Source organism: Salvelinus alpinus, chromosome 23, assembly GCF_045679555.1.
Source record: "Salvelinus alpinus chromosome 23, SLU_Salpinus.1, whole genome shotgun sequence".
Classification (NCBI taxonomy): Eukaryota; Metazoa; Chordata; class Actinopteri; order Salmoniformes; family Salmonidae; genus Salvelinus; species Salvelinus alpinus.
Window position 1 is genome coordinate 26,569,932 of NC_092108.1, and position 26,910 is coordinate 26,596,841.

Genomic DNA, 26,910 nt, shown 5'->3' on the forward strand with positions numbered 1-26,910 from the left:
AATTATTCTCATTAGATGTGGATAATAAAATATGTTGAGCTTCAGTAGCAGGAAAACAAACAAATAGCTACTTGTAGGCTAATCTAGCTTTTTTTAAATGCATTGCTTACCCCATGCAAAATATGGATCTGCATCACAACAGCCTGGCAAACAGGTCATTTTGATTTCTGACAAGTAACTGAGCAGATGTTAAAAGGTTCAAATTGCCTTAGGCTCAGTCACTCCAGCCTCTGTTGATCTCAAGCAAGACAGATTTGAAAGGTAATGGTGATTGTTTTGTTTATTCAACCCACATTGACACCCATGGAATCTGTTACTAAGCAATGTGGATGTGACATTCTATGACTCATTTTGTGAGTGTTCCAATGGTTGTAATCATAGATTGAGTGGACAGCACTGTGTGCATTTCAATGAAAAAGAGTGGTCTTAAACAACAGCCCCAATACTGAAGCTTCACATTACCAGTCTTTTGTATCAATGTGGAAGTTTACCCTCCATCTACAGCATTTATATAGCTGCAATTACCTTAAATTCTATATTTTTGTAGTGATTGATTGCGTGATTGTACAATATCAAAATTGAGGCAGATAACAGAGATATACAGATAATTCATGCAATGCAGGAATTAAATATCTGTATTGATTATTATAATCTTAAAAGAATGCAAAGGAGAAAATGCCAACTACAAAAAGTAGGTCCTTCTCGCGTAAAGACAGGATTGGTTGCCCTGGGGAGTCCATATATAACAGTATCATAACACAGCTTCTTCAACCACTTCTAATACCATAAGTTTATGTTCCTACATACATGGTAGTCATGGATGAAATTCATCAATATATAAACAAAAAATTACAACCATACATTTCATAGCGGCAACACATGTATCTATCTTGATTGTTGTTCGAGTGTGTGTCTGATCCTTTGCTGTGAAGCGATTCGCATCTGCGGATACTGTCCTTCTGCTGTAACCCTCCCTGGTTCTGTCCCACGTTGGTGACAGGGACCCAGCGTGAGGAGCCCACCCTTTGAGTTCATCCTGGTGCCCACATGAGAGCAGGGAGTGGGCACTGGAGAGGGCACAGCCCCTGGGTCTGCTGCCTCACCTGGAAGGGTGAGCTTTGCTCATTCCCTCAATCAAATCCTTGAATCCCGTGGGAATACTCTACGCGGATGAGGCATTTAACTGCTAATGAACACAAGCGTTGACTGCAAAATTAAAAAGTAGTTTTGTCTACTTCCAATGGCCAATGTTAAAATCTAAATGTTGGATTATTTATTTACAATTATTATTTACTGGTCCAATTAATTCCTTGTCTGACTTGAATTGATGAGTTGTTCTTAGAGCAGTGAGCACCAATGAAAAGCTATTTAAGATGAGAGCCATGTATTTAGACGTATCTACAGTGGGGCAAAAAAGTATTTAGTCAGCCACCAATTGTGCAAGTTCTCCCACTTAAAAAGATGAGAGAGGCCTGTAATTTTCATCATAGGTACACTTCAACTATGACAGACAAAATGAGAAACAAAATCCAGAAAACCACATTGTAGAATTTTTTATGAATTTATTTGCAAATTATGGTGGAAAATAATTATTTGGTCAATAACAAAAGTTTATCTCCATACTTTGTTATATACCCTTTGTTGGCAATGACAGAGGTCAAACGTTTTCTGTAAGTCTTCACAAGGTTCACACACACTGTTGCTGGTATTTTGGCCCATTCCTCCATGCAGATCTCCTCTAGAGCAGTGATGTTTTGGGGCTGTTGCTGGGCAACACAGACTTTCAACTCCCTCCAAAGATTTTCTATGGGGTTGAGATCTGGAGACTGGCTAGGCCACTCCAGGACCTTGAAATGCTTCTTACGAAGCCACTCCTTCGTTGCCCGGGCGGTGTGTTTGGGATCATTGTCATGCTGAAAGACCCAGCCACGTTTCATCTTCAATGCCCGTGCTGATGGAAGGAGGTTTTTACTCAAAATCTCACGATACATGGCCCCATTCATTCTTTCCTTTACACGGATCAGTCGTCCTGGATCATCCAAATGCTCTCTAGCAAACTTCAGACGGGCCTGGACATGTACTGGCTTAAGCAGGGGGACACGTCTGGCACTGCAGGATTTGAGTCCCTGGCGGCGTAGTGTGTTACTGATGGTAGGCTTTGTTACTTTGGTCCCAGCTCTCTGCAGGTCATTCACTAGGTCCCCCCGTGTGGTTCTGGGATTTTTGCTCACCGTTCTTGTGATCATTTTGACCCCACGGGGTGAGATCCTGCGTGGAGCCCCAGATCGTGGGAGATTATCATGGTCTTGTATGTCTTTCATTTCCTAATAATTGCTCCCACAGTTGATTTCTTCAAACCCAGCTGCTTACCTATTGCAGATTCAGTCTTCCCAGCCTGGTGCAGGTCTACAATTTTGTTTCTGGTGTCCTTTGACAGCTCTTTGGTCTTGGCCATAGTGGAGTTTGGAGTGTGACTGTTTGAGGTTGTGGACAGGTGTCTTTTATACTGATAACAAGTTCAAACAGGTGCCATTAATACAGGTAACGAGTGGAGGACAGAGGAGCCTCTTAAAGAATAAGTTACAGGTCTGTGAGAGCCAGAAATCTTGCTTGTTTGTAGGTGACCAAATACTTATTTTCCACCATAATTTGCAAATAAATTCATTAAAAATCCTACAATGTGATTTTCTGGATTTTTTTTCTCATTTTGTCTGTCATAGTTGAAGTGTACCTATGATGAAAATTACAGGCCTCTCTCATCTTTTTACGTGGGATAACTTGCACAATTGGTGGCTGACTAAATACTTTTTTGCCCCACTGTAAATAGATGGCTGCCCTTGAGATAACATGATCACGCTCACTTATGATTGCGTCATAATGTCAGGTGTATTATTGCCAAGAAATAATGACGTTTTCACACGCACGGAGGCTAGCTAGTTTTCAGCTGTAGTTTAGTTCTTTGGCAGTTAACATTTTTTATGTAATCACTAACAGGCTTTAAAAGAATAGAAGCAATAAATTATAATTAGTTATAAAATAATGATTGACTGTGGTTTTCAAGCAGGCCTTCAGGTGCTTTACAGTTGAAAGTTAAATCAACCCTTGCCGATAGTGATGGAAATGTCCAGATTATTTGATGTAGAAATATGAGTAACCTAGCCAGGTAATGAGTAGCCAGGTAACCTATCTGATATGCCTCGTTCAAAACAACTGGTAACTCGGAGCTCGGAAATCTGTCAACTTCTAATTTAAATTATTTTCAAGACCACTGGCAACTGCGAAAAAACACGCTCCGACTGGGGGAAAATTGATTTGAACGGTCATCCAACTTGATGTTCAAACTCGGGAAGTCGAGCGTCTTTCTAGAGCTCAGGCTTTACGATCACTGACATCATGATTTGATCTCGTATTTTTCCGAGTTCCCAGTTGTCATGAACGCAGCAATAGTTGGATCGAGTGCTGCACAGTAGCAGTCCTAATTTTAGCCAAATCTGCCATTTACAGAAATGTTAATTGAGATGCACTGTCCCTTACAAATAAATAAATCATGAGACGACATGCATCTTAAAACACATTATGGAAATAAAATGACCATAGATTTAAGAGATGTATTGTTTTAACACATGATTTTATACATAAAAAACTAAAAAAACAAAGCAACAAAGGAAAACCAGTTTCCAGCAAATACAAGTACAGCAGAGTGTAGATGTTATACCCATAAGTGAGTGCCAAAAGGACAATGTAATTTAGCTAGTAACATATCTATAGTATTAAAGTACAGTTACATATTTACACTGATATGAATAGGTGGTTTCCCTTTAAAATATCAATACACTTGTTATTAAAACCAGATTTTTATTTTATGACATTTTTTTTAAGTAACAATGTTGTAACATGTTTGAGGAAATCTGCTTATATTACCATCTATAATGGACTCACAATGCCTATAACCTAAGGTGATTAAAGGGTTGGCATCAATTTACAGTGACAAAGGCCAGGTGATGAGTAGTAGCATAGGGATTGTGCATTCAGATTGTTTACTACTGTAAGAGCAACAGGACATTGAGGTCATCTGGCAGAAACCAGATGTCAGTAGGGTTGCTATGGCACAAGTTCACTGCTTTATAATGAAGTGTCATACACAATGGCATACAGTTTTCAATCTGAACCCTTTCATATCTTATGGGAGAGAAAGATATTATTGTACTATTCACATTTTAGCCATTTAGCAGACGCTCGCATCCAAAGCGACCTACAGGAGCAATTGGGTTAAGTGCCTTGCTCAAGGGCATGTCGACAGATTTTTCACCTAGTCGGCTCAGGGATTTGAACCAGCAACCTTTCAGTTACTGGCCCAACGCTCTTAACCATTAGACTACCTGCTGCCTCACTGACAGATTTTCACCCAATATATTTTTCCTTGGTAAAAAGAGTTACGTTTGCCTCCCAGCAGCAACTACTGTACATATTTGATCTGGTTGAAACACACGATTACACTCCAGTAGTCTGCACTAACCCTCCAGGAGATTTACTCTAAACTACGCATTACAAACTTGATGGCACATTCATTATACAAACATAAGTCAACTGAAACAAACACATTGCAGTGAACCATCACAGTGCTGTGAAGATCAAGATGGCTTCTGGAGTCGTTTCCAGATACTTCTACCCTCAACGCAGAGCTAGGGTGGAGGAATGGGGCAGTAGTCAGGGTGGGGCCACCTCCTTCCTCATGGAAACCAGAGCTGAGTGGATGCGTACATGGAGCCTGTTCTCAAAGTCATAGCCAGCAAAGTCATCCTGTAGAAACAAACACAGATTACTACATCACATATAACATCCTCAAAAGGGCACATACAGGTAAGGAAATATACCTTAAATGCTTACTTACAGGCTCTAACCAATAGTGCAAAAAAAGGTGTTAGGTGAACAATAGGTAAGTAAAGAAATAAAACAACAGTAAAAAGACAGGCTATATACAGTAGCGAGGCTATAAAAGTAGCGAGGCTACATACAGACACCGGTTAGTCAGGCTGATTGAGGTAGTATGTACATGTAGATATGGTTAAAGTGACTATGCATATATGATGAACAGAGAGTAGCAGTAGCGTAAGAGGGTTTGGCGGGTGGCGGGACAATACAGATAGCCCGGTTAGCCAATGTGCGGGAGCACTGGTTGGTCGGCCCAATTGAGGTAGTATGTAAATGAATGTATAGTTAAAGTGACTATGCTAATATGATAAACAGAGTAGCAGCAGCGTAAAAAGAGGGTTTGGGGGGGGGGGCACACAATGCAAATAGTCTGGGTAGCCACTTGCTTACCAGTTCATAAGTCTTATGGCTTGGGGCTAAAAACTGTTGAGAAGCCTTTTGTCCTAGACTTGGCACTCCGGTACCGCTTGCCATGCGGTAGTAGAGAGAAGTCTGACTGGGGTGGCCGGGGTCTTTGACAATTTTTAGGGCGTTCCTCTGACACCGCCTAGGTGTAGAATCCTGGATGGCAGGCAGCTTAGCCCCAGTGATGTACTGGGCCGTACGCACTACCCTCTGTAGTGCCTTGCGGTCAGAGGCCGAGCAATTGCCGTACCAGACAGTGATGTAACCAGTCAGGATGCTCTCGATGGTGCAGCTGTAGAACCTTTTGAGGATCTCAGGACCCATGCCAAATCTTTTTTGTTTCCTGAGGGGGAATAGGCTTTGTCGTGCCCTCTTCACGACTGTCTTGGTGTGTTTGGACCATTCTAGTTTGTTGTTGATGTGGACACCGAGGAACTTGAAGCTCTTAACCTGCTCCACTACAGCCCCGTCGATGAGAATGAGGGCGTGCTTGGTACTCCTTTTCCTGTAGTCCACAATCATCTCCTTTGTCTTGGCTACGTTGAGGGATAGGTTGTTATTCTGGCACCACGCGGCCAGGTCTCTGACCTCCTCCCTATAGGCTGTCTCGTCATTGTCTGTGATCACTGTTGTGTCGTCTGCAAACTTAAATGATGGTGTTGGAGTCGTGCCTGGCCATGCAGTCGTGGGTGAACAGGGAGTACAGGAGGGGACTGAACACACACCCCTGGGAAGCTCCAGTGTTGAGGATCAGCGTGGCAGATGTGTTGCTACCTACCCTCACCACCTGGGGGCAGCCCGTCAGGAAGTCCAGGATCCAGTTGCAGAGGGAGGTGTTTAGTCCCAGGATCCTTAGCTTAGTGATGAGCTTTGAGGGTACTATGGTGTTGAACGCTGAGCTGTAGTCAATGAATAGCATTCTCACATAAGTGTTCCTTTTGTCCAGGTGGGAAAGGGCAGTGTAGAGTGCAATAGAGATTGCATCATCTGTGGATCTGTTTGGGCGGTATGCAAATTGGAGTGGGTCTAGGGTTTCTGGGATAATGGTGTTGATGTGAGCCATTACCAACCTTTCAAAGCACTTCATGGCTACGGACGTGAGTGCTATGGGTCTGTAGTCATTTAGGCAGGTTGCCTTTGTGTTCTTGGGCACAGGGACTATGGTGTTCTGCTTGAAACATGTTGGTGTTACAGACTCAATCAGGGACATGTTGAAAATGTCAGTGAAGACACCTGCCAGTTGGTCAGCACATGCCCGGAGCACACATCCTGGTCATCCGTCTGGCACCGCAGCCTTGTGTATGTTGACCGGTTTAAAGGTCTTACTCACGTCGGCTACGTAAATCATTTTGAATGCCTGTCCCACATCATTCCAGATACTATAACTGACAACTACAAGTTCCAAAAATACACTATAGGTGGAGGAAAGTTCTACTGTACCTTGGCCTGAAGCATCAGAGCTCTGCCCTTCGCTTCAGACTGAGCAGAGAAGAAAACCACAATCAGATATACTCAATCAACTACTGTATTTAACATACACTTTCTCTCCTCCGGGTTGACACATTGCACAATACAATATAGCAACACACTGTATACACTGAGCTCACCTCAGAGCTGTCCAGGAAAACACAGCCCAACTCGTAGCAGGAGTAGGGCTGCACATAGGAGTTGTTCTGACGACCCACCTCATCTCCGGCAGCCAGATGGAAGCACTGCAATGTTCAATGAAATATAATAAAGAGTAGTAAACATTCACTATTCTCATTACACTAATATTTGCAGATACATATGACGTGTGTACTTTGTTTTCAATACATATCAATAGGATGGTGAGACAGAACCTCAATGGCGTCTTTTATGTTGCCGAGACATCTGTGTATGTCACCAAGAAGCAGGTTTTTCAGGCCAGCAATTGAGACGTCATCTAGTTCCTGCAGAACTAAGGAGACAGACAACCCACTGAGTTTCCTTCCACATTCACAGGAATGCACTTTTATGGCACCACAACAACGACTCACACAAATTGTTCTGTGTGTGTGCGGTCCTTCACAACCAAAAGAGAATAGGCTATACTTGATTTGTGTAGCAAACATGGTAGTTGGGACTGGGAGTTTGATCATGTGTAGTTTGTCGATGCATGTTCTCACACTGTGTACCTTGGCTCATGATCTGTAGCTTAGAGGTGCAGCAGTTCGGCAGAGCCTTCCACAGGTAAAGTACCTCGATCACAGCCAGGACACACAGCTCTCTGGATGGGGTGTGTTTCCTTAGCCTCTCTGCCTGCACACACACACTACCATCTCAGTCAAGAAGCAAAATTCTGCCTACCACATAATCCACTGCCAACTTTCCTCCATACAATGACTTCAGATCACCTTGAAACTGTACAACGATGAAAAAGATTAATTCTCATTAGAAGTAATAATTCACATACACCACAATTCAAAGGTTTGGGGTCACTTAGAAATGTCCTTGTTTTTGAATTGCCAGTTATTGGCAATTTCTCGCATGGAATAGCCTTCATTTCTCAGAACAAGAATAGACTGACGAGTTTCAGAAAAAAGCTTCTGGCCATTTTGAGCATGTAATCAAACCCATAAATGCTGATGCTACAGATACTCAACTAGTCTAAAGGCCAGTTGTATTGCTTCTTTAAATCAGCACAACAGTTTTCAGCTGTGATAACATAATTGCAAAAGGGTTTTCTAATGATCAATTAGCCTTTAAAATGATAAACTTGGATCAGCTAACACAACATGACATTGGAACACAGGAGTGATGGTTGCTGATAATGGGCCTCTGTACGCCTATGTAGATATTCCATTTAAAAAATCTGCCGTTTCCAGCTACAATAGTCATTTACAACATCAACAATGTCTACACTGTATTTCTGATCAATTTCATGTTATTTTAAAATGGACAAAAAAAATTGCTTTTCTTTAAAAAACAAGGACATTTCTAAGTGACCCCAAACTTTTGAACGGTAGTATAGATCTATAGAAATGTGCTGTTGCCAGTCCCACATTCACCCTCTTCATAGAGAACTGTTCTATCTTATTGTTCTTCCGTTTCAGCAGCGTATGAACATCCTTGAAGACAGCGGCAGCCCCTTCCAGATCTCCTGATGCTCCCTGGGACACTATAGTGGACCACAGAGACAAGGCCCAGGGGTTAGAATCTGCAGGTTACCTCAACGCCAACATATTACCGTTATCAGGGGATGTATGCCATTATCGCTAATAGGCTCAGAAGCTTTTCATTCAGCTGAATTAGCATTCCCAGAACTTATTTTATCTTTGAAAAGAAAGAAAACAAGAGGATGTTTTAACCCCAACAACAATTGAGTGACCTCTAACCTTTGCCCTCTCACCTCCAGTTAGGTAGGCGTAGTAGCACTGGGACCAGTGTGACTCAGTTGCCAGACGCTGAAAGGCCCTGTAGGCGTCACTGTACCTCAGCTCGATCATACTGCACCACCCTGAGAAGAGCAGAGAGAATGGACTGTCACTCAGAAACAACAAGGCAATGGAGAGCATTAGTTAGAGATGATGTTGAAGTGAAGAGGGATAAAAGTGTGTACCTATTTCATACAAACACACATGCTGGATCTCCCTCTGGTCTGTAGCCAGCTCCAAGGCATTTTGGAAGGACGTCAAGGCACTGTTGATCTGGCACTGGAAGTGAAGAGGAGAGAGGGGGAAGAGAAGGACGAAGACCAACACACTACAGCCACAGTCCTAGACACAGGTTACCTTGTGTTGTTATTTATACTAATTTCTTGGCAGGGTAAACTATAGCACAAGAATAACTTAGAGACGTTCAGGTTGTACCTCGTTTAACTCATTTTAAAATGTCTTCCCTCTACTGAACATGACCCAGGTCATTACCTCCAGGCGCTGCACCCTGCCCTTGAAGAACAAGAAGAGGGAGGAGTTAGGGTATACAGGGTCCTTCCTCTGGAGGATAGCCTTAGCCTCCATCAGGCCGGCCTGTGTGTCTGAGCCATCCAGGGCAAAAAAGGGTTGCACTACCGTATAGTACCACAAGAGGGCCAACCTGCCACAGAGGGACAGAATTCCTCGTTATTGGGAAAGGGAAAGGACGATTCCTAGTCAGTTGTACAACTGAATGCCTTCAACTGAGATGTGTCTTACGCATTTAACCCAACCCCTCAGCTTGGGGATTTGATCCAGCAACCTTTCGGTTACTGGCCCAACATGACAACAGTGACCACGTTTACATGCGCACAGTATTCCGGATAGTACCTCATATCCCACTTAAGGGATAGTTCAGGATAAGCTGTTTCCAGGCACTTTTGATATCCCGCTCACAAGTATCCATGAATAAACAGAATATTTCTCATTTAAGTTCATATGCGTTAAATGGAATGTACCTGAAACATGGACACTGACTGTAGGCCTATAACATCTCACATGTAGAGTAATATAATATTAACTCCTGCAGAATTAAGCATTTCTTGGAGTAAAATTATACAAATTTAAACATTTCTTAGGAACAGGAGTGGATAAATATGATTTTTTGCTCTCAGCATCCCTTGAGAAAATGCTAATGTATTGTGTTAATGTTATGCAAGCAGATAGTATTTCAACCACATAACATAAGCACCCAAGACAAACTGAAGTCTTATCAGAAATGTTTAATCGTTTTCTCAGCTTTTCATTTCCTTAAAACCGGTCAAACTGATGACATTTGGAAATTTTGCACAGGACAAATCTTTCCACTGTTTTGGGGTTATTGCATGTTCTACCCAGTCCCTAAAAGAAACATAGTACTTTACCATGTTAACTAGATTACTAATGCATTCATTCTTTCTATCAAATGCTAGAAATTCTGGTGAGCACTACTTTCTTTAGTTGTCTCGGGCAACAAGTTATGACAAGAGAAGCTGCATGTCAGCTCTAACTATAAGTAGAAAGTTGTCTAAATTAGGGGTGAATGTAGCCAGTAGTCTATACGGTCCAGTACGGCGTATCAGCAAATAAATTATGGAATTATTGAACTGCGTAGGTAGCCTACTTTTTGAAGTGATTTGTTTGATAATCAGATGAAAACACAAATGTATCCCGTCTAAGATCAGGATTCACAGCCATTTTATCTGGGTTTCTCATAACCGCTATAAACTTTTTGGGTTATTGTAAACAGGATATGATATTTATATGCTCCAACTCAAAAACAGAGTACTTGAGCATCCAACATAATAATTGGATATTGGTGTGCATGTAAATGTGTTCATAAGAGTTTTACTGGTGAATATCAGCATTCAGAGGGTCAGTCAAGAAACCAAGACATATCACATCTGTCGGTAAACATGTGACCAATTTCAAGTTGAAAAGCTTGCTACCAAACTCAGCAGATAAGTCGGCTGATAACACAATCAAAATTCTGCAGAATCAACCGTTACATGCAGCTTAGATGTGAAAGCAACAGCACTTGATTGTCCAAGAAAATTTTCCTTCAAGCACAATAAAGATAAGATTATCTTAAAATGTTGAACATGTGTACTCTAATTTTTTAAATTTTATTTAACTAGGCAAGTCAGATAAGAACAAATTCTTATTTACAATGGACGGCCTACCCTGGCCAAACCCTAACCCGGATGACGCGGGGCCAATTGTGCGCCGCCCTATGGGACTCCCAATCACGACCGATTGTGATACAGCCTAGAATCGAACCAGGGTCTGTAGTGCCGCCTCTAGCACTGAGATACAGTGCCTTAGACCGATGCGCCAATCGGGAGCCCCTCCTAAAATAATCTTTGTTTTCTGCCAAGGCATTGATGGGAGGCATCAGTTTAACCAGGGGCTAGGGTCAGCTCCTCTCGATTATTACAGCAGTTTACATTTTAGTCATTTTACAGATGCTCTTATCCAGAGAAAATTACGGTTCAGTGCCTTGCTCAAGGGCACAGACAGATGTTTCACCTAGTCGACTCAGAGATTTGAACCAGCAACTTTTCAGTTACTGGCCCAACGCTCATAACCACTAGGCTACCTGCCGCCCTTCATCTTGGCCTGACTAATGGGTTTCAGGCCTGTTAAAGGCTGTAGTTGCCTTCCAAATGGCACCCAATTCCCTATATAGTACACTATTGATGTCAAAAGTAGTGCACTATATAGGGAATAGGATGTCATTTGGGAGGCAGAATGTGTCTTCTGCCTTCTGCTGTGGATGTGTCGGCAGAATCAAACAGTCACCACAGTCAAAAAACAGAAAAAGTCTAAATAAACCAAGACACAAAAAAATGCATTTTGACACCCAATGTCCCTGTGGTCGGTAGTGGTACCCCTACTCACGTAGCTAGGGGGGCCTTCATGTCCTTACTTTCACTGGCATACGTAAGGGCGGACAGCCCCTGGTGACGGTCGCCAGGGAAACCCAGAAGGTTGACAATCTTCAGCAGGTGTGGCGGTACCATGGAGATGCACAGGTGGAACAGGCCGTAGCCAAAACTAACCGAGCCCTTGAGCCTCTCCAGTGCCTCCGGGCTCACCCCATTGGTCCTCTGGGTTGGGGGCGTGGCATGGTTGCGGTTGGCCTGGTCAGTGGATGGAGAGGGAGACCCTTGCTGGTCGGAGGACCTCTTGCTGCAATCCTGCAGCTGGCTGATGTCGCTGTAACACTTGTTGTACATCTTCCAGGCTTTGCGGAGAATCCAGCCTCCTCTGATGTATGCTGGGCGGGATTGGGAGAGAAGTCCATGAGAAATAACACACATAAACCAGGACGTTTGAGTCCTGAGAGACATGGTCTACATACCAATGTGCATTATAGAATACAACTTATTGGACATGCATTAGAAATCAGTATGCAAGAGCAAATATTGAAACACAGTGCAGCCAATCAGTCAAATACATATGGTTCATCAGTCAGCTATAAGCCTACATGTAGGTCAAGGTAGAAGTGATGAGGTGTCTCACATGAAAGTTCCTGTTTGATGAAAGAGAGGACAGCGAGGTACACCTGGCAGTCTGCCACAATGATCTGTCTCTGGAGACGGTCTACTATTGCCACCCCTGACCTCTGGGAGTCCTGGAGGAAGGACAAAACACACAGTGAGCACAGTGACATCTATAGATGTCAGCATCCAAGTTTTAGAGCAATGCCAAATACGCATGTCAGTAAACATTGTCAATGTTATATACAGTTGAAGTCGGAAGTTTACATACACTTAGGTTGGAGTCATTAAAACTCGTTTTTCAACCACTACACAAATTTCTTGATAACAAACTATAGTTTTGGCAAGTCGGTTAGGACATCTACTTTGTGCATGACACAAGTCATTTTTCCAACAATTGTTTACAGACAGATTATTTCACTTAATCACAATTCCAGTGGGTCAGAAGTTTACATACACTAAGTTGACTGTGCCTTTAAACAGCTTGGAAAATTCCAGAAAATGATGTAATGTCTTTAGAAGCTTCTGATAGGCTAATTGACATCATTTGAGTCAATTGGAGGTGTACCTGTGGATGTATTTCAATGCCTACCTTCAAAGTCAGTGCCTCTTTGCAAAATGGCTGAAGGACAACAAAGTCAAGGTATTGGAGTGGCCATCACAAAGCCCTGACCTCAATCCCATAGAACATTTGTGGGCGGAACTGAAAAAGCATGTGCGAGCAAGGAGGCCTACAAACCTGACTCAGTCACCAGCTCTGTCAGGAGGAATGGGCCAAAATTCACCCAACTTATTGTGGGAAGCTTGTGGAAGGCTACCCAAAACGTTTGACCTACGTTCAACAATTTTGAAGGCAATGCTTCCAAATACTAATTGAGTGCATGTAAACTTCTGACCCACTGGGAATGTGATGAAAGAAATAAAAGCTGAAATAAATCATTCTCTCTATTATTCTGACATTTCACATTCTAAAAATAAAGTGGTGATCCTAACTGACCTAAGACAGGGAATTTTTACTAGGATTAAATGTCAGGAATTGTGAAAAACTGAGTTTAAATGTATTTGGCTAAGGTGTATGTAAACTTCTGACTTCAACTGTGTGTGTGTATACATACATACATACATACATACATACATACATACATACATACATACATACATACATACATATATATACACACACACACAAATAAAACACACAGACATACATACATATATTCCTGGAAATAGTTAGCAAGCTGAGTGCTTGACTGCCGTTGTGAGGTCAGAACACTCAGATCAACCCTACTCCTCAGCCAGAGTGTCCAGTGTGCGCTCTGAACACTCCGAGAGCGAAACACTCAGTTTACGAACGAACAATCTGACAACACTCTGAATTTACAAAACAACAAGAGTGCACTCTGGCAGTCTCGTGTGAATTTAGAGGGGCTGTGTGAGGTGCTATGCAGTCAATAGGTATGAGCTCCTTGGAGGTTCATTAGGTGTGTATGTGTGTGTGTATTGCACTTCACCCACACTCCTCCTGATCTTTTTTTTTATGGTCTCTATGACCCCAGTGTTGTCGCTCTCACACAGTCTCTCAGTAGCTCGGAGGTCATCAAAGGCCATCTGCATCTTCTCCTCTTCAAACGTCATCATGGCATTCTATACACATAGCCACAATCACAGTACCAGTCAGTCAGGGCCTTTCTCTGAGAGTAAAACACAAAGCATAGCGGTCATCTCATTCGTCATGATATCATCCTGTAGCAGTCATATTGTTTGAATAGAAACACAGATCCTATCAGCAGCTACATAAAACAATACAAAGCACAGCTAGACAACCAACTATATGAGTCATTTTTATTTATTTTTTTATTTTATTTTTTATTTTACCAGGTAAGTTGACTGAGAACACGTTCTCATTTGCAGCAACGACCTGGGGAATAGTTACAGGGGAGAGGAGGGGGATGAATGAGCCAATTATAAACTGGGGATTATTAGGTGACCATGATGGTTTGAGGGCCAGATTGGGAATTTAGCCAGGACACCGGGGTTAACACCCCTACTCTTACGATAAGTGCCATGGGATCTTTAATGACCTCAGAGAGTCAGGACACCCGTTTAACGTCCCATCCGAAAGACGGCACCCTACACAGGGCAGTGTCCCCAATCACTGCCCTGGGGCATTGGGATATTTTTTTAGACCAGAGGAAAGAGTGCCTCCTACTGGCCCTCCAACACCACTTCCAGCAGCATCTGGTCTCCCATCCAGGGACTGACCAGGACCGACCCTGCTTAGCTTCAGAAGCAAGCCAACAGTGGTATGCAGGGTGGTATGCTGCTGGATTTCATGGATTTCTCTGAGTAATATTTAATCCAAATATTTTCAGAGATGTGCACAAATCATTTTTTCCCAGTCAGTTCTCTAGCCCACCGTGAGCCAGTTATATAAGGTTGGTGAATCATTGATGATTCAGTATGTGGGCCAGCAGCAGGGGATGCACAGCAGGACTACTGCTCAGGATATCCCTAGTGTGCTATTATCTGTGTGACCTTCAATTTATTCAGCCAATCTGTACATCAGATGCTTTATGACTAGGTCTGTTTAAGATAGAGATGTACTGTCAAAATCCAACAACTGAACACGTTGGCATTCAATAAAAAACGTACAACATTACAGACTCCGTAATACATAGATATCTTCCTGTTTCCTAACTCCAATGGTCTGCAATGCAGAAGTATCAAATGAGAATAGCAGTGATAAAGTAAATCAGTAAGAGATGTTGACCTCCTCTGTCCTCTCCACCACTACTCACCAGGAAGCTGACAAAACTGGCTCCGAAACTCATCAGTGGACTGTGGGTCCTGGAAGAGAGAGTCTCACAAAGACACAGAGGTTGGAACCACAAATCTCAAAATTGGACTCAGACTAAAGGACAGATTTCCACCGGTCTAATGTCCATTGCTAGTGTTTCTTGGCCCAAGCAAGTTTCTTCTTCTTATTGATGTCCTTTAGTAGTGGTTTCTTTTCAGCAATTTGACCATGAAGGCCTGATTCACACAGACTCCTCTGAACAGTTGATGTTGAGATGTGTCTGTTACTTGAACTCTGTGAAGAATTTATTTGGGCTGTAATTTCTGAGGCTGGTAGTGGTGTAAAGCTTGCCACCATTGGACTCTGGAGCAGTGGAAAAACATTCTCTGGAGTGATGAATCATGCTTCACCATCTGGCAGTCCGACGGACGAATCTGGGTTTGGCGGACGCCAGGAGAACGCTACCTGCCCCAATGCATAGTGTCAACTGTAATGTTTGGTGGAGGAGGAATAATGGTCTGGGTCTGTTTTCATGGTTTGGGCCCTTAGTTCCAGTGAATGCACATTTTTTATCTTTTAGTATAGTGTATTTTCTAATTCCTGCCCCTCATGACGGAGGATAATGAAAGTCACAGAAGTAACAATGAAAGCTTTTGTTTATGAATTATTAAGTGATTACATTTTAAGCATTTAGCAGACATTTGTCTCTTATCCAGAGCGAATTACAGTTAGTGCATTCATCTTAAGATAGCTAGTTGGGAAAACCAAATCACAGTGATAGTAAGTACATTGATTCACTACACACTCCAGAGTGCAATAGCGGGGACAGTTATTGGGCTGACGTTCCAAACTGCCTCTGGAAGCATCTCTGTAGTAAGTGCTGCATCCGAGGACAGACGATTTTTAAGCGCTTTGCGCTTCAGCACTCGGCGGTCCCGTTCTGTGAGCTTGTGTGACCTACCACTTCGCGGATCAGGCGTTGTTGTTCCTAGATGTTTCTACTTCACAATAACAGCACTTACAATTGACTGGGGCAGCTCCAGCAGGCCAGCAATTTGACAAACTGACTTATTGGAAAGGTAGCATCCTATGACAATGCCACGTTGAAAGTCACTGAGCTCTTTAGTAAGGCCATTCTGCTGCCAATGTTTGTCTATGAAAATTGCATGGCTGTGTGCTCAATTTTATACACCTGTCAGCAACAGGTGTGGCTGAAATAGCTGAATCACTAATTTGAAGGGGTGTCCACACATACATACAAAAGAATCTTAAAGATTTAAAGGTTTTTGGTAAAGGAATTTCAAGGCACAAGGCAATATTTCTTAAACTTAGAGGTCAGAAAAATGTCTACAGAACTAAATATAAAAGTGTTGATATTAGTTGGAAGGGGTCTTAACGTCAACATTTTCTTTTGATGCATTTCTAATACCTTAAGACTTTCTGGTAGATGTTTTTTTAAGACCAATTTTCTATATTTTTGACCAGAAATCAAAGCCATTGCATATTCCTAATTTTTAGAATGGAAAATGGTTGAAAAATGTATTTATGCCTCAATTTCTCAAAAACATATACAGCTTTTCATTTGACACCCGACATACTCCTATGAACTTCATGTTGGTGCTCATGGATCCTTTTACATGCAAATGACCAGGAGACTTTAAAAGGCGCGAGTCACGCAAAAGCAAGTACTTAAGAAATGTGATTTGTACTCCAAGATAACATGTCATAGTAGTTGCATTCATTCCTCAAAGTCTGGAAGGTTATTAATTTCCAAGAATGTAGTTGGCTAGATTCTATCCATGTTATGTTTTAATTTTGAAGCCTGCAGTATAGAAATATGGGATGAGGGAGGTGACCAGAAGTTGGATCAGCCTGGATTTTGTCTACAGCGGTATACTTTCACTTTCCTCCATCTCTTATGACGTACAGTTCACAGTATGCCGCTCTCTCTGGAGTTCTGAGCTCAATGTAATTAGTGAGAGAGGTGACATTTAAGCAATCAGCAGGAGACAAGGCTGTGTGTGTGTGTGTGTGTGTGTGTGTGGATCTAACTAAGCCTGCTGTGTTTAATCTGTAATCACAATGACTTTTACTGATTGGCACTTCACCTGCTGCCTTTGTAGCCTAGTTACAGTACATTGCCTAATACTATTGCCTATCAAGTTTTAGAACAATGCTATATTTAATATACAGTTGCGCTCTAATATATTGGCACCCTTCAACGTTTTTAACATGATTCACTACTTCCTTTGAAAATAATTTGAAATTGAAAACTTGTTTGGTGTTCACACATCCATTTGATTGATTTCCAACAGCACAGAAATCAAAACTGAAATTCACCTCAAATTAAAAATAAATACAAATAAATGTTCTGGACTAAATAATTCAGAAGAATTCAAATTCATTTGGTTGGTTGGAGGCAGGTGATTCTCGTTTATTGTGTAATTTCTCTCACCTTAAGTTGCAGGTGCTTACAGGGTAAAAATATCCATTGAACCAGTTTTGAAAAGAGAAAACAGAACATTGTACTCCATTGTAAAGCGCAAGGGTGCCAATATATTAGAACACAACTGTAAGTCACTTTCTTATAATTCCAACGCAAGACCTTTCATAGTGAGACAAGAACTCTGACTCAGGCCTAATCACGCTGTAGATCTAGGTATGGACAGTGATGACAATTATTAGGTTGCCGATGATATTTGAGGAGTGAGGTGGTACTAGTAAATCATGTGAACAACTTGGGAACACCAACTTGTTTGCTCTCAGTGTAACCTTAGTTAAAGACCATTTAATGACTGACATGACAGGAATGTTTGTGGCCTGCTTGCATAGCAGCTAACCACTGCTAACTCAGATGCAATTCTCCCAACTGGTTTGAGATCTTGGCTAAAAAGCAAGTATGAATACGTTATTTGATAAAGTACAGATGTATAGCAAAAAAAGTAATTAAACTATCATTCTAATATACAGTGGACTTTGAAATGGTACACTGGCTGAGGTTAAAGTGCAGACTGTAACCTTTAATTTTATGGGTACTTTCATCCATATTGGGTAAACCGTTTAGAAATGACAGCACTTTTTGTACATAGTCCAACAATTTTAGGGGACCAAATGTATTGGGACAAATTCACTTATGTGTATTATAGTTTAGTATTTGGTCCCATATTCCTAGAACGCAATAGATTACATCAAGCTTCTGACTTTACAAACTTGTTGGATGCATTTGCTGTTTGTTCTGGTCGAGTTTCAGATTATTTTCTGCTCAATAGAAATGAATGGTAAATAATGTATTGTGTCATTGTGGAGTCACTTTTATTGGAATTAAAAAGATGTTTCTATACACTTCTACATGAATGTGGATGCTACCATGATTATGGATAGTCCTGAATGAATCATGAATAATGATGAGTGAAAAATGTACACGCACAAATATCATCCCCACAAGACATGCTAACCTCTCACCACTACAATAAGATGGGAGGTTAGCATGTCTTGGGGGTATTATATTTGTGCATCCATTTTTCTCACTCATCATTAGGGTTGCACATTTTGGGGATATTCAGAGGTGGAAACTTCCCGTGGGAATATATGCAAATTAATATTAATACCATTTAAATGTAGATGTTTTTTTGCATTGGATATATTTAACATATCATATGGAGACAGGAACATAAACCTTTTACCTTATAAGTAGACATAATTGCTTTTTTTATTTTTTTATTATTAAATCCTTCCAATAGAAATTAAAAAAACAATTTAGTTACAAATGTAACTTTAATTGAATGAGTTGGCTCTTCACATGGGATAATTTCACTAAACAACAAAAGGGAATATTGAATGATCCATTGCATCTCCCAAAAAACGTTTTCAATATACATCTGTAAAATGATCGTCTAGAAACTAAAGCTTTGGTTGTCTTCCTCTCAGGCTTCCATGTCTTCTCCCTGGACCTCCTCAATGTCCACCTCTTGATCATCAGACTGAGGCCTCATCTTCACTCACTTTCCAACCTTGTTGAGGATGGCTTGTTGTCAGGCTCAAAGCCTCAAATTTGCCCGGATGGCCACCTCTTTTTCAACCCTTGTATTGGTCAACAGGGGAAAGAGCCTCCCTTCCACCAGGTGGCTGATGAGATATGTTGGCACGACTGCCATACTGCATCTCCATCCCAAAGCCCTTGCTTGGACGTGTACTTCGCCAGACTGCCAAGAACCTTGCCCTCATCCAGGCCAAGGTGGCGAGACATGGTAGTGAGGACACCATAGGCCTTGTTGATCTCTGCACCAGACAGGATGCTCTTGCCAGCATACTTTGGGTCCAACATGTACGCTGCGGCTTGTATGGGCTTCAGGCAGAAGTCTTAATGCTTTTTTATGTATTTCAGAACTGCAGTTTCCTCTGCTTGGAACAACAGTGAAGTGGACAGGGCAGTACAGATTTCTCCTCTTACATCTGCAAACAGAGTCTGAACATCAGACAGGATGGCATTGTCTCCCTCAATCTGTGCAATGGCTACTGTTATAGATTTCAGAAATTTCAGGCTGCTTACCACTCTTTCCCAAAATACATAATCCAGGAGGATCCTCTTGATGGGGCTGCCCATATCGGCAGACTGTGATATGGCCATTTCTTGGAGAGACTCCTTCCCCTCCCGGAGACTGTCAAACATGACAACACCCCCCCCAACAGGTGTTGCTGGGCAGCTTCAATGTGGTGCTTTTATTCTTCTCACTTTGCTTGGTGAGGTAGATTGCTGCTATAACTTGATGACCCTTCAAATACCTAACCATTTCCTTGGCTCTGTTGTAGAGTGTATCCATTGTTCTCAGTACCATGATGTCCTTGAGGAGCAGATTCAATGCATGAGCAGCACAGTCAATGCAGTGAGGGTAGGACTCCACTTTAGACCAAGCAGACCAAGCCGCCTTCATGTTTGCAGCTTTGTCTGTCACCAGAGCAAATACCTTCTGACGTCCAAGGTCATTGATAACTGCCTTCAGCTCATCTGCAATGTAGAGACCGGTGTGTCTGTTGTCCCTTGTGTCTGTGTTCTTGTAGAATACTGGAGGAGGGGTGGAGATTAGAGGTTGACCGATTATGATTTTTCAACGCAGATACCGATTATTGGAGGGCAAAAAAAGCCAATATCGAATAATCGGACGATTTATATACATTTTTATTTATTTGTAATAATGACAACAATACTGAATGAACAATCAACACTTTATTTTAACTTAATATAATACATCAATAAAATCAATTTAGCCTCAAATAAATAATAAAACATGTTCAATTTGGTTTAAATAATGCAAAAACAAAGTGTTGGAGAAGAAAGTAAAAGTGCAATATGTGCCATGTAAAAAAGCTAACGTTTAAGTTCCTTGCTCAGGTCATGAGAACATATGAAAGCTGGTGGTTCCTTTTAACATGAGTCTTCAATATTCCCAGGTAAGACGTTTTAGGTGGTAGCTATTATAGGAATTATAAAACTTTTTCTCTATACCATTTGTATTTCATATACCTTTGACTATTGGATGTTCTTATAGGCACTATAGTATTGCCAGTGTAACAGTATAGCTTCAGTCCCTCTCCTCGCCCCTACCTGGGCTCGAACTAGGGACACATCAACAACAGCCACCCTCGAAGTATCGTTACCCATCGCTCCACAAAAGCAGTGGCCCTTGCAGAGCAAGGGGAACAACTACTTCAAGGTCTCAGAGCAAGTGACGTCACCGATTGAAACGCTATTAGCGCGCACCCCACTAACTAGCTAGCCATTTCACATCGGTTACACCAGCCTAATCTCGGGAGTTGATAGGCTTGAAGTCATAAACAACTCAATGCTTGAAGCACAGCGAAGAGCTGCTGGCAAATGCAGGAAAGTGCTGTTTGAATGAATGCTTACGAGCCTGCTGCTGCCTACCACCGCTCTATCAAATATCAAATCATAGACTTAATTATAACATAATAACACACAGAAATACGAGCCTTAGGTCATTAATATGGTCAAATCCAGAAACGATCATTTCGAAAACAAAACGTTTATTCTTTCAGTGAAATACAGAACCTTTCCGTATTATATCTAACGGGTGGCATCCCTAAGTCTAAATATTGCTGTTACATTGCACAACCTTCAATGTTATGTCATAATTATGTACAATTCTGGCAAATTAATTACGGTCTTTGTTAGGAAGAAATGGTCTTCACACAGTACGCAACGAGCCAGGCAGCCCAAACTGCTGCATATACCCTGACTCTGCTCGCACGGAACGCAAGAGAAGTGACACAATTTCCCTAGTTAAAATAAATTCATGTTAGCAGGCAATATTAACTAAATATGCAGGTTTAAAAATATATACTTGTGTATTGATTTTAAAGAAAGGCATTGATGTTTATGGGTAGGTACACATTGGTGCAACAACAGTGCTTTTTTCACGAATGCGCTTGTTAAATCATCACCCATTTGTCGAAGTAGGCTGTGATTCGATGAGAAATTAACGGGCACCGCATCGATTATATGCAACGCAGGACAAGCTAGGTAAACTAGTAATATCATCAACCATGTGTAGTTAACTAGTGATTATGTTAAGATTGATTGTTTTTATAAGATAAGTTTAATGCTAGCTAGCAACTTACCTTGGCTTCTTGCTGCACTTGCGTAACAGGTAGTCAGCCTGCCACGCAGTTCCTCGTGGAGTGCAATGTAATCGGCCACAATCGGTGTCCAAAAATGCAGATTAACGATTGTTATGAAAACTTGAAATCGGCCCTAATTAAATCGGCCATTCCGATTAATCGGTCGACCTCTAGTGGAGATGTAGTTAATTATTCCGTGCTAACAAACATTCGACCACCCATCAGAGATGATTGCAATACAGTCTGCTTTCTCTATGATTTGCTTGACCTTCACTTAAACTCTGCATCCAGCAAATGAGTAGATAAAGCATGTCTGGTTGGAGGGGTGTATGCTGGGCAAAGAACATTCAGAAATCTCTTTCAATACACATTGCCTGTGAGCATCAGAGGTGAACCAGTTGCATACACAGCTGGAGCAAGACATTCATCAGCATCTCTGACTAAGTTCCTCCATTGAGTCAAAAAAACTTCTGATTCCAGGAGGACCATGAGCTGTTGCTATCGATAAGGTGTCTGATTAATCCTTTTTACCTCAAATAGAAGTAATGGGACTTTTGTAAGAGGTTGCTTGTTGTGAGCGCTGAGGGAACTTTATGCACTTGGCCAGATGATTCTGCATCTTTGTTGCATTCTTCACATATGATTTGGCACAGTATTTGCTAATGTACACAGCTTTTCCTTCTACATTAGCCGCAGTGAAATGTCTCCACATATCAGAGAGTGCCCGTGACATTTTCCTGTAAGGATTAGGGGGGAACATTTATTTTTATTTTTTTATATACACACACACACAATGCCATTTACATATAAATAGTTAAGCAGTTAGACTTAACTCCTTTGTAAGATAAATGTTTTCAATGAAACATGTATGGAAACAGGTGAATGAACACTCCTCAGTTAGCAGGCTCAAGCAAGCCAAAACCCACATGGTAGCAAAAACTAACTAGCAGAAATTGTTAACAAGTTAGAAATGTTTTAAACTAGGGATGCACGATATAAAAATCGGTGAACATGTCTAGTTTAATACCGATGTCAAAGCTGACGTGCATACCTATATTTCAGCAAGACAACTCCAAGGCAAAATCCATTAAAGCCAAGATAATGGAATTCATTGCCCTTGACCATCAACCGTTCTCTGTCGTGGGTGATGTTGGCTTTCGCCGACTGGCCGAGCACCGGTACACTAACAAGTGCGCTATTTTTCAGATGTTGCCCTACCGGAGTTACACAGTAATAGCGTCACTGCTATTAGCTTCATGACATACATACAATGGAACGCCGTTTGGGTCTTTGCATGTCAAAAAAGATACAGCAGCACTGTCAATGCTGTACAAAAAAAAGTCTGCAAACAAGCAAACACCGGCCACGAACGATGTGTTCACAATACTGCGTTGGTAATAAAGCATCATTTGTTCAACCGCAACTTCTGGGGTAGCTAGCTTTAGCTTGGTACCTAGCTAGCACCAATACAACTATCCTGAAAACAATGACTAGTAGAAAATGCTGTCATTTTCATTATTCTTAGCAATGATTTAGGAATCATTGTGAGTAAGTATTAGCTAGGTTGCCAGTTGTTGTTCGCCTATTGAAATTGAACTTCAGTTCATGAAAATAAATAGCTAGCCAGCTACTTAGCCCTGTTGCCCAAAGCTAACGTTATAAGCAGCCAGTAGCTTCATCTGGCTAATGAGTCTCGACCGCACCGGGTTATGCGTTGTGAAGCTAGCCACAATAAGGTAGGCACAATAGTGAAATTAGCGGTTTGCTTGGAAAATAAAAGTATGTCATTGACAGTGATGCAAATGAATACAAATAGTATAACTATGCCATACTTATTTTGAAGGCTAACCGCAAAGTCCACTATTGTGGCAAGCTTCACATAGATAGTTCTTATTTGATTAATGGTGGTCGGACCTGTCTTATACATTAGGGTTATTTTAGATGAGAACACCTAGCTATATAGCTAGCTAACTATAGCTACGGAAATGTTTGCAATGTTTTTGAAGAACAACATTGGCTAGCTCATGGATGCAAACAGCTTTTTTTATGACCAGCACTGTAGGTGCGCGAGACAACTTTACCAGCATCATAGCATACGTATCGATGAATCGTTGTGACATGAAATACGAGTAATAGTGTAATCATTGTGTAACAAAGTGTTATTTGACGTGCATCTTTTTTGACACGCAAAGACCCAAACAGTGTTCCATAGAAATCCTGGTTGAGAATGAAACGACTGAACAACGAAACAGCACAGTAAATAAGTGAAAGAAATAGGTTTTGATTATGGTTTTACTGCTAATGGGGACATATGTAAATGCCAACAAAAAATTACTTTTTGGTCAGTGTGGTGTGTGTGTAACCTTTATTTAACTAGGCAAGTCAGTTAATAACAAATTCTTATTTACAATGACGGCCTACCCCGTACGACGCTGGGCCAATTGTGTGCAGCCCTATGGGACTCCCAATCACAGCCGGATGGGATACAGCATGGATTCGAACCAGGGACTGTCGTGACACCTCTTGCACTGAGATGCAGTGCCTTAGACCGCTGCGTCCATGTATGTGTGTGTTAACTATTTAACTGTACTAGAATGCTTAAAAGGCCACTAAAAATGTTAATATCGGTTATGGGTGTCGGTTTTTTAGCAAGGAAAATATTGGATATCGTCGCCAAAAATGTCATATCGGTGCATCACTAATTTAAACACTTTGCTGTAGGCTACTATTTACTAGTTAACAAAAAATAATGTATGTCATGTACAATATATTCACCCCACCCAGTATTGTAATCAAAACCTACCAGAGAACATGTCTCCTTGGCTCAGACAGTGTAGTAGTGTGGGCTCCATAGCATCTCATTAGTGTGAAAGATCTTGAGAATCAGCTGTACATGTGATGGAAGAATGTACTGTGCATGCAGAGGGTTGCAATTCCATTGAATTGTGGATAGTTTAACCAAAATATGCCACAAGGTCTAAAATTACCTTGTGTATTCCACGAAAAAATGTCCACTGTTGTAAGCTAATTTTTTAAATGAATTTAAGCAAAATTCCCCAGATTCCAGGGCTTAACTTCCCATGGAAAATTTCCAGATATTTACCACTAAGTTTCCGACCCTTCGCAACCATGCTCATCATTCACGACTCATTCAGGACTATCTGTAATCATGGTAGCATCCACATTCATGTAGAAGTATGTAGAAACATATTCTATTATTTAGAATAAGTTCTGAAACACAACCAAAACAAACAGCAAACACATCCAGAGTCACAAGATTGATGTAATCATTGCATGCTAGGAATATGGGAGCAAATACTAAAAACTTCTGACTACTTTAATACACATAAGTGTATTTGTCCCAATACTTTTGGTCCCCTAAAATGGGTGCTCTATGTACAAAAAGTGCTGTAATACCCAAAACGGTTTACCCGATATGGATGAAAATACCCAAGAAATTAAAGCTTACAGTCTGCACTGGTGTATCAATGTAGAATTTCAAATCTAAAATGCTGGAGTACAGAGCCAAAACAACAAAATTGTTTAACTGTCCCAATACTTTTGTAGCTCACTGTATATGTCTAGTCCAGTTTGGCTTGCTCATCACAACAAGCCTCTCAAAACAGCAGAATAGTGAAGTGATACTGATATAAACTATTGCAAATGTGCTTGGAGTCAAGAGTTTTGCATTGAGGGGAAAAGGGAAACATTTCATAATACAGAACTACAAGCAAACACTGAATGAAATGATCTAGCATGACACAAGAGTGAGGTGTATAAGAAGCTAGCTGTGGGGAGAAACAACATAAGGTATTTAACAACAGATTGACAGAACAAGTGAGCAGAGAGAAAAAGGTGTCTACAAACGGACAGAGCTCTGTAAGAGAGAGAGCTTGCAGGGGTGACAGAGACTGAAACTAGAGGAAGAAGGTGCTTTGCTGCTATCTGCTGTGTAATAGACAATTTCACACTTCACTGAGTCATGGCTACAGTATGTCATGAGATGTGCAGGTTCCCTCAGTTGTACCCTCCTCCTTATTTGGTCCACTTGAGGATACAATAATAAAAGTGTTTGTGTACTTGGACTCGTGTGCATGCACACACTGAATAACACGTGTATAGGCACACACACAGAATACCACGTGTGTAGGCACAAATACTAGTCAAAAGGTACAAATTTGGCCCAAATGACTCAAATGTGATTTATTTTGTCTCATGTTTAAGCACCAATGCACACTGGCAACTGATAAGGGACAGGTTGAGTCCCCATTGTGATCTTGCACACTTGAATGGGCCACTTGGAACCCAATGTCAAGATGTACTTTGTTAGAACTGTTGCTGTAGTCGGTGATTGAAACGTGAAACTTGATGAGAAACGCTGAAGCATGAATGAGTTAACTTACATTGCAACACATTAGCCTATAATCCGTTTCACGTGGGCTTCCTTAATCGAAAAAATAAACAGATCACGGAACAAAATATGATAGCTCCTAAATTTCTATATTTCCTAAATGAATTAACCAATTACAGTGATAGTCTATCATCTCATTATTTATGGAACGGGACAGTCTGACCTGTATTTTCTGAACAGATCGTCGCTCTCCTTGAATCCGTTGTTGAGCAGCATGTTTATTCCTTTAAATGCCAACTCTGCGTCGTCAATCTGCTCCGCTTTCTCCTCCACATATTGCTGGGCTGGTTCTTGTTTCGCCATCGATCACAACCCGTCTATTTAGTGTCGACAACGGATTGACAAATTGTCAGCGCGCACCGCCTATCGAACCAAAACACACCGGTGAAATGGAAGTGACAGCGGCTAGACTTGTGGGGGTGTGCACTGCACCTCGTCTCGTTGCAACTGCTGTACAGTAGGCTGCTAGCACCACCCACTTCGAACTAACAACGGCTATTTACTTTTCTTATAAATAATACTTTAATTCTAGCAAAGGTGTTTGTGGTACAACAATACCGTTGATTTACATCGTTTTCTTCACCCTTTTGTATGTCTGTCTTTCTCTGGGTTGGGGTGCGTGCCGAAGTAGAAACGCCGCACGATCATATTTTTCTTGTCGACAGGGACTAGCCAATGAGCATTAAGTGTGCAAATTTGAGAAGCACTAATTATCCAACATTTCCAATACGGTCTGGCTCCAGCAGGTATATATATATATATATATATATATATATATATATATATATATATATATATATAACACCAGGGAGC

General features: G+C 41.3%; 1 protein-coding gene across 6 annotated transcripts; it reads right to left on the reverse strand.

Moving 5' to 3' along the window:
* Positions 1 to 3,603: 3,603 nt before the first annotated feature.
* Positions 3,604 to 26,767, reverse strand: LOC139550701 (tetratricopeptide repeat protein 39C-like). Of its 6 annotated transcripts, none has more exons than XM_071361778.1 (14): positions 26,261 to 26,764; positions 15,052 to 15,100; positions 13,769 to 13,897; positions 12,276 to 12,387; positions 11,652 to 12,030; positions 9,225 to 9,393; positions 8,918 to 9,011; positions 8,708 to 8,815; positions 8,367 to 8,476; positions 7,494 to 7,617; positions 7,179 to 7,276; positions 6,945 to 7,049; positions 6,778 to 6,816; positions 3,604 to 4,800 (listed from the first exon to the last, which is right to left on the reverse strand). In XM_071361778.1, the coding sequence occupies exons 1-14, from the start codon at positions 26,398 to 26,400 to the stop codon at positions 4,708 to 4,710; spliced, it is 1,749 nt and encodes a 582-aa protein (XP_071217879.1). In that variant the 5' UTR covers positions 26,401 to 26,764; the 3' UTR covers positions 3,604 to 4,707. The 6 variants fall into 6 exon arrangements, 5 of the variants coding, with proteins under 5 accessions (XP_071217879.1, XP_071217881.1, XP_071217884.1 ...); XM_071361780.1 differs by having other exon boundaries at positions 13,825 to 13,897; positions 26,261 to 26,347; XM_071361783.1 differs by lacking the exon at positions 15,052 to 15,100 and having other exon boundaries at positions 13,825 to 13,897; positions 26,261 to 26,377.
* Between the last annotated feature and the right edge of the window lie 143 nt (positions 26,768 to 26,910).

What these genes read in the sequence shown, in the direction of transcription:
- LOC139550701 (XM_071361778.1), bottom strand. Translation starts at nt 26,400, where the DNA reads ATGGCGAAACAAGAACCAGCCCAGCAATATGTGGAGGAGAAAGCGGAG. An exon ending in CATCAAACAGGAACTTTCAT is followed by an intron (nt 12,031 to 12,275) that starts GTGAGACACCTC and finishes AATCCCGCCCAG; the next exon opens with CATACATCAGAGGAGGCTGG. An exon ending in ACATAAAAGACGCCATTGAG is followed by an intron (nt 7,050 to 7,178) that starts GTTCTGTCTCAC and finishes TGAACATTGCAG; the next exon opens with TGCTTCCATCTGGCTGCCGG.